The sequence below is a fragment of the Bidens hawaiensis genome, unplaced genomic scaffold (assembly GCF_021521415.1).
Source record: "Bidens hawaiensis isolate Kalapana, Puna unplaced genomic scaffold, B.hawaiensis_p1.1 tig00030756_1, whole genome shotgun sequence".
NCBI classification, from domain to species: Eukaryota; Viridiplantae; Streptophyta; class Magnoliopsida; order Asterales; family Asteraceae; genus Bidens; species Bidens hawaiensis.
This window is the reverse complement of record NW_027495128.1, coordinates 1-8,499: the sequence shown is the minus strand read 5'-3', so window position 1 is coordinate 8,499 and position 8,499 is coordinate 1. Positions and strand designations below refer to the sequence as shown.

The 8,499-nt window shown below is 36.7% G+C and overlaps 1 protein-coding gene across 1 annotated transcript; it reads left to right on the top strand.

Moving 5' to 3' along the window:
- The first annotated feature begins 6,468 nt into the window (after positions 1-6,468).
- Positions 6,469-8,097, top strand: LOC143580882 (uncharacterized). The gene has a single exon (XM_077063798.1). It carries the CDS (start codon positions 6,503-6,505, stop codon positions 7,781-7,783), a length of 1,281 nt encoding a protein of 426 aa, XP_076919913.1. The 5' UTR covers positions 6,469-6,502; the 3' UTR covers positions 7,784-8,097.
- The last annotated feature ends 402 nt before the right edge of the window (positions 8,098-8,499 follow it).

The window sequence follows — 8,499 nt, the reverse complement described above, 5'->3', positions numbered from 1 at the left end:
CTTAAATATTATATCTTCAAACCTATAACCATATCCATAACCCGTCTTTGACCCAAACCTGTAACCCATTTGTTTTTCTTGCACCTTAATTCTCGTTCTATAATGGAAATTGATCAGGTGAAATCATTCATAATGCCTAAAACATCTTATACCAATGAACTGATTAAAAAATTATGATAAAAAACGATTAGGTTTGCATTATTAACAAACCGTCCTAAAGTAACTTAGCATTATACCATCTAGGATTAGTATTAACTCAATTAGCATTATTCAATTAAAGAAAAAATAGTTCTCATTAGTTAACAAACAAGTCACAGTTAAGCTTTCAAAACCGATCATCATGCATTACTATGTAATGTATTTACTTTGACCAGTACAAATCCTGTGTAATACATGGATTCAAAAGCTATATAACAATATCACATAATAAAAAATTATAAAGAATGAGGATGTAACCACAGCGTTGAGGTCTACCGTGACGTTTAACGTCATTTATAAACCTAATTGTCACGTAGGGACCTTTACGTGACGGTTAGACCACACCCCTTATTTCTGTTGTTTTGTTCTCTGCGAGATTCATTTCTGAAAAAAAACAACACACTACCTACACTCCATATCTGTACGAGAGAAGGATCCTAGGCATCAACGACCACAGCTATAAACAACGACCACACCCCTGCACACTCTCTGCAGGTAGGTATTCATTGAGGTTAGTTAATCGAGTTAGTTTAAGATTAGTTAATCGGGTTAGGGTTTGGGAAATCCTAAACGTCAATCAGTTAGTTAGTCAGGTTATTTTAACGTTTAGTTAGAATGGTAGGAGATGGGAAATTCAGGTAACAGATTCAGAAGAACGCCGATACTTGGTCGGCCAGTTTCCGGCGATGTGTAGGAGATGATACAATTCGCCACGTTGAAAGCTATATGTGGCGGATTGATGTCTTTTTTTGGTTAATTAAATTATTTCATATTTAATTAATATATACAGATGGATAACTTCGAGGATGAGATTGAACACCAGGAGGAGCAGGAGCAGCAGCCACGGTGGAGGCGGCGGACACGGCGGTCACAAAAACCTATTGTGGGGGATGAAGTGTTGGTAGGTTACCCACACACGCAGTTTGTTGTCGGGAAAATCGAGCACGGCCGATTCCAACAGCTCCGGCTTATGACGCCTCGACCGAATATCATCTTAAGCCGCAGTTTTATTGAGCGAGTTGGCGAGACCAATAGGTTCTTACCTTATGTCGGGGAGGATACGCCGTGGATGAGGATGTTTACAATGGACCACCCCGCACACCAGGATCTTACGCTAGATGTTTAATCTACATTCCGTTTCAGGTATTTACTTTTCACCTATCTTCTCAATCTCTGTTTATGACTAAAGATTACTTAAATATATTTAAAAAATTGTTAATTTTATTTCAAGCCACGTAAGGCGGGCAAGCTAGAGGTGCGGATGAGAGATCCAGGACCAAAGAGTCGTGCGTGGGAGATTGTCTTTAAGATGTTTGGGGCATACTAATACTTTTCATTGGAGGAGTTCGCCGTGGCGATCGGCTTTTACACCGAGCAAGAGGTTCGGCAGCCGATCTACAGAACGAGCATCCACAAGAGCCCTGACGATTATTTGCGCATTTGGTGGTGTGCGATTAGTAGTGCGGCTTTCAACCGAGACGGTAACCAAGAAAAAGCCTCTGGCATCATTGACCTGTTGTACAAGTATGTTAAGCTACGTTACTTTACGTTACGTTACATCATATTATGTTACGGTAAGTTATATTACATTATTTTATATTACGTTACATTATTTTATGTTATGTTGCATTACGTTATATTACGTTATATTATATTATATTATATTATATTGTGTAGGTACTTACATTGGCCGATAGTCTCGTCAGTACAGGGTCGGATTCAGGGTGATGACAACTGCAGCCTCCGAGACTTGTTTTATTTGCAGTGCCTCCTTACGGGGACGCAATGCAACCTCGCTCGCGCCTTCGCCGACTGCATCTCCACATACCCGCACAGGCAGTCGCGAGGATCGGTGCTAGGTGGCCCATACGTGACACACATCGTGATCAGTTTGGGACTGGAAGCGCAGCTAGCTACTCCTACGATCCCGACAGTTTCCCCGCGTAAGCTCAACCATGCTAGTGCCCAAGGCATGCATATTGTTCGGCGGTTTGAGGAAGCCGACGGGAGGAAAATATACCGTCTTGTTATGGACTTGAACTCTCAGCCTTACGTCCCGGTGCCACTAGTCGAACCTCCGCCATTGGATGCACCAGAGGTGCACGTCGAGGAGCACCACGTCGAGCCAGCGGGGGAGTAGGAGGGAGGGGAGGATGAGGAGGATGCAGAGGAGCCAGTGCAGGTAAGTTTTATAAATCATTTACATTTATTTTTTTCGTATGAATATTAACGTTTAATTATCGTTTTAATTTCAGCCACGGGTACCGCAGCACGTCCCGCGTACCTATCGCGCTTTGCGTTTAGATTTTGCCACTGATACCCGCTTACAGAGAGTAGAGGACATGGTGCTACGGATGCAACGTCAGATCGATTGGCTGATGCTGCGGGAGGCCGACCAACAGCGTGGTGAGGACTACACATTACCCTCGCCACGTTTTGACTACAAGGCTAGCACATCGAAGGCCGGCGCCGACACCGACTAAGACGAGGACGCGACACAGTAGTGTAGATATTTATTTACATTACTTTGGTATTTTCTATCAAACATTAGTATTTTGTATGTACATTACTTTGGTATTTTGTATGAAATGGTATTATGTTTTTTAATATTGTAAGGTTATAATGATTAAAATCTAACTAACAAATAAAGAAAAACATGATCATAGAATTAGTTTTAACAAAATAAATTAACTAATGAAATAAAAAAACTGATTACAAAAAATCAGTTCAAAAACTTAACTAATGAAATAAGCAAATCCGATTACGAACAATCAGTTCAAAAGATTATGTTTAACAAAAAAAATGATCAAAGGAATATGCTATGTTTAACAAAAAAATGTTCAATTAAATAATTAAAATAAAACACAACAATCAAAGTAAAACTCAACAACTAAATAATTAAAACATATAAAAAACAAACAATTACTTCTTTTATTACGGCGGCTTTAATACGCCACATAGTGAACTCTACGTGGCGGTTTGTGCGGTTTTTTTCTAACCAGTCAAACCATATTAATGAAAACCAAAGTTCTCTCTTTAAACGGGTCAGGCTAAACGTACCGCCCTGGTTGCTTGTCATATCCCCCCCCCCCCCTCTTGGAAAAACTAACTTTTATATTACCTCTTTAAATCATATAATTACCAAATTAGCATAAAAATGAGGATTTCATATTATTTCTTTTACAAGTTGCATTTTTTTATGATTTCGAGTCTGAGGTTTTGGGTTTAGGATTCGGGTTTCGGGTTTAGGGTTCGGGATTAGGGTTTTAGGTTTTCGAGTTTCAGGTTTAAGGTTTTATGTTTTCGAGTTTCGGATTTATTTTGTAAAAGATAAAGAGGTAAAATAAGGATATTATAAATATATATATTATTAAAATTAAAAAAAGATAATATAAATATTTACAATATTGATACTAAAAAAAATAAATTAATAGTAATACTTGATAGTTTTTAATTTGATATATGTGGTGGAGATTAATAAGTGAAAAAAAGTTGTATGGACTAATATGTATGTAAATAATGTTAAGAGGTAATAATAATTTTTCTAATAAGTTAAGGATGGTGTATATTTAGTAAAAATGGTGTAAGAAGGGTACGTTTATAAGCACCCTCTTTAAAATAGTGTTTGGGTAATTTAACTTATTAAACAATTTAAAAAAGAAAAAAAGAGTTTTCAGGATTTTGTAACTTGTGGAAACCGTGTAAGGGTGTGTTTGTTTACCGAAGATGTTCACCTCTGAATCGCTTAGACATTCAAATAATACATGTGAATGAAACAAACTTTGAAGCTCTGAATGGTTCATCTAGAAATGGAGTCTTGAATGAGAAAGAGACCAAAATAACCCCTGATGCAACGCTCCCTTCTCATCTCATCTGGATCCCTCCTAACCATTAACCTAACTGTTCGTCCTTCACAATCGACGGTGTTGCTTCTCAATCAACAAGTCTTTCTCATTTGCGATCTCTGCCAACCCTCAACTAGGTAATTTTTTTTCTCCAATAGCATTGGATGTGAATTTTATTTTGGAAATTGATGAACCATTTGGTTCGTTCTTTGATCTATCATCTGCTAAGGTGTTTGTGTGCTTATATTATATAACATGGACTAATTATATTGATGGTATTGGCCATATTTGTTAGAGATTAGGGCTTCAATGGTGAAATAAAGTTGGATTGTCTGAAAACACATATCGCAAGTTGTCGATAATGAGTTATGGGTGTTAAATGTATTAGATGTTCCTAACATTTTCTATTTATTAAATATGAGGTTTATCCATTATAGGGGGCTGCAATTTTGAGGGCTTGGGTCGAAGTGGGATGAACCTTAAAAATGATTTTCGCAGCTTTGTATTCAGATTCTAATCCGACTTTGAAAAATCATATAAAATCAATCGTATATCTGATTGAGGTGTTTAATATATTTTCAGAAAGCTTGTTGAGTCTATTTTTACAATTTTTGATCATATGGATCAACTTGGTTAGTATGGTGGGTTAAAATCTTATCGAACAACAGCTGTGCAGAAAGTTGTAATAGTTGTAATGATTTTTATCCTATCTTTCAAAAATCATATAAAATTAACTATACATCCAATTGATTCGTATGATATATTTTCGGAAAGCATGTTGAGTCTACTTTTACTGCTTTTGATCATATAAAACAAACTTAGGTAGTAGGGTGGGTTAAAATTTTATCGAACAGCAGCTGTGCAGAAACTTGTAAAAGCTGAACTAAATTTTATTCTCTCTTTCAAAAATCATATAAAATTAACTATAGATCCAATTGATTCGTATAATATATTTTCGGAAAGCTTGTTGAGTCCGCTTTTACTGCTTTTGATTATATGAATCAAATTTGGGTAGTAGGATGGGTCAAAAACATCTCGAACAGCAGCTGTGCAGAAAGTTTTAAAAGCTGAAACTTGAGTAATTGATTTCAGAATGGTTTAAATACCAAATTAAGTTAAATATGACTATAGTGGTATTAAATGGTTAATTGAGTCTATTGAAATGTGTTTGACGAGTTTAAAGAGAATTTAGGGATAAACACAAAAATGTATGCAAATTCTTTTAAGCGGGTTAACGGGTAAAACAAAGGGGTAAGTTGAGAATTAACCTAAAATGTCGTTGAATTGTTAGAATAGGCTAACGCTTGATGTTGATATGTTTCAAGTCAAACAAACCCACATGTTGTTATTTGACATGATATCAGTTTGACTTCAGGAGATCAACGGTTCGGTGGAGCATTTCAAGTAAGTTTTGACCTAAAACAAAACCATATAGAAATAATTTCAATTAGTGTAGTTTGGTTACAAAATAAAATACGTCTCTATTTATAATCTGGAGTGGATTATAAAATTGAAAGGAGAAATATTTTTAACAGGTTCAGTTACGGTTCATTTGGTAACTGGTTTTTTATTGTTCGCTTATGGTTATATGTATGCAACCAAATTAACCGAACCATTCTTAAAGAGGTTCTTGCAGATCTCAAATAAAAAAAATCTGATTTGATTGGCTCGGTTCAAATGGGGGAAAATGTTGATTGGCTGCCACCGGACTATCAAGAGCCTAGGGAGAGAGAATTAAAGTTTAAAGCAATTGGTTGAAAGGGCGACTGCAATGGAGGGTGGTTTAGCTAAGAAAATGTAAAGCTTTATATGTACCCCTCAAAAGGTTTATTTATTATTTGAGTTAAGACTTGTAATATTATCCTGTTTGAATTTACATTTTTGTTCATATTGAATTTGATTTTGATGAAGAACCAAAAGAGTGTCTTGCAAATTGTAAATGAGTAGTTATTGAACGGATGGTTTGATAAGCTTAAACTTGCAAATTGATATCATGTATTTTGTTTATGTTATCAAATTCATAAATATATGGTTATCATTTGGTTAATTGGTTTGAAGTTTTGTAGATGTACTTATCGACATTTGTTATAATACTATTCATTTTAACCATCTTAGCAAGTTGATGTTAAGATAGATGCGCTCTAATGCATTTTGATCCAAAAGCCGATGCATGATACATAATTAGTCGGAACACTGATTAAACACATACATTCTATTCAGCACATAATAGTTTATGGGGGTAAAACAGTCTTTTTGCACGGTCATTCAGATGTCCAACCAAACAGCATTTACTGACTCAGCTCTTACTGGTTCACATTCTCTTAATCATTCAAACCTCTTATTGATTCGGCACTTAATGGTCCAGCACTTGTCAAACAGTCCCTAAATATGGAATCCAAAACACGCCTTCCTGGAAAGCCCCTTACCTCTGTGACACAAAACCTTCAAACCAACACACCATGTCTTCCGCCGCTTACAACCGTCTCCACCGCATCTTCAACACCACCTCCAAACCACTAAAACAAAACCTTACAAAACCCACCATCATCCCACAGCCCAAGACTCATAAAAAACGAACCTTTGAACCCTTACCCATGTCACAATTAACAAACTCACTATCAACCCTCAAATTATTCATTGACAAATTCAAAAGAGCCTCCAACACAGGCACATTCCGTTACAGTTACAAATACTATGAAGACGTAGTTAACCATCTTTCACACCACAGACAACACTACTACATTGAGCAAATCCTCCAACACCAGAAACGCTACATACTCGACATGGCCAGCGAGCCCTTTGTCGTTAGATTGATCTCGTTGTATGGGAAATCAAGAATGTTTGATCACGCACGCAAGGTGTTCGACGAAATGCCTGAACGAAACTGCCCACGGACGGTCTTATCGGCCAACGCGCTTTTGACTGCCTGTGTGAACTCGAAGAGGTTTAGTGAGGTTCCGGAGTTGTTTCGGGAGGTTCGTGAGGATTTGGGGATTGAACCAGATGATGTAACGTATAATGTTGTTATTAAAGGTTTGTGTGAAATGGAAGATACTGATTCGGCGTTAAAAGCCGTTAATGAGATGGAGAGTAAGGGATTGGAATGCGGTTTGTATACTTACAATACGGTTCTTGATGCATTGTACCGAAATGGTAAGATACTGGAAGCAGATAATCAATGGGAGGCGATGAAAAGCAAGAATCTTGAACCTGATGTTAGAACGTATAATGCCAAGGTGCGAGGATTGGTTGTTGATAAGCGAATGACGGAAGCTGTTGGGTTACTCGATGAGATGAGGACCAACAGGGTGGACCCGGATGTGTATACCTACAACGGTTTGATCAATGGGTTTGTTAAGAATGATGACTTGATGGAGGTCAAGAAGTGGTATGCAGAGATGGTGAAGAACAAGATTGTTCCTGACTCGGTAACGTATAGGATAATCATCGCGTTTGCGTGTAAAAAGGGTGAATACAAATACGGATTTGAGTTGTGCAAGGAGGGTTTGGCCAAGGAGGTCAATGTTGGTAGAATGAATTTGCAGGGGGTGTTGGATGGCTTATTGAAGGAGTCTGCTGTTGAAGAAGCAAAGGAGCTTGTGAAGCTTGTTAATGGAAGTAAATTCATATTTATAAACTCAAGCTGTTGGTTGATTTGTAATGTTGGTTTTGGTCTTCTTGTAGCAATTTGTTTTATTTTGAAATGGTTGTTTTTGTGTTTTGAGTTAGCTTTAATTTGATTGTGACAAAAACTAATGAACATTGTATGGGAGGTCAAAATCAAATCAAGTTTTCAGTTTTAGAATCCCATATTGCATAACATTGTTTTCATGTATCAAGTGGTTTGGTTGTGATAAAGAGATTTTAGCCTTAGTTGTAGATGATCAAGAACATGATTATGATGAAGGGGGTTAAAGCAAAGTAATTAACTTTTCAAGAAATGATGAAGATGATCATCATAATGTAGAGATTGTTGAAAGTAAGCATCAAGTTAGCAATTATAGTTATGGAGAAATCGAATGAGAATCACAAACTTTTGGGCGGGTTATGAGGATTAAAAAGATTGTATGATAACATCTGAGGTTTAACTTTCGTTTGTTTTTTGGTTTTTTTAAAAGATGCCATATGAATTTTGATTAGTAAACCAAGATTTAAAAGCAAATATTCTACTAAAAACAAAGTCTTCTAATGTAGCTTTGCTAAATATATAAAATCATGTTTGGTGATTGCGAAACACAAAAGTGAAGTGAAAAGCATAGTATTCCTCTTGATTGCATCATGTTATTATGTGAAGCTAAGTAAGAGATGAATGCATAAAATGAGACCATCAAATAACCAATAAATACGAGGGAGTGTCGGCAATGCCTTTCTTTGAACAACGATAAGGAACAACACTATAACCAACAAAAACCGGTTAACCGGCATTTGCACCACCTGTCCACCTAGGGTTTTTCAG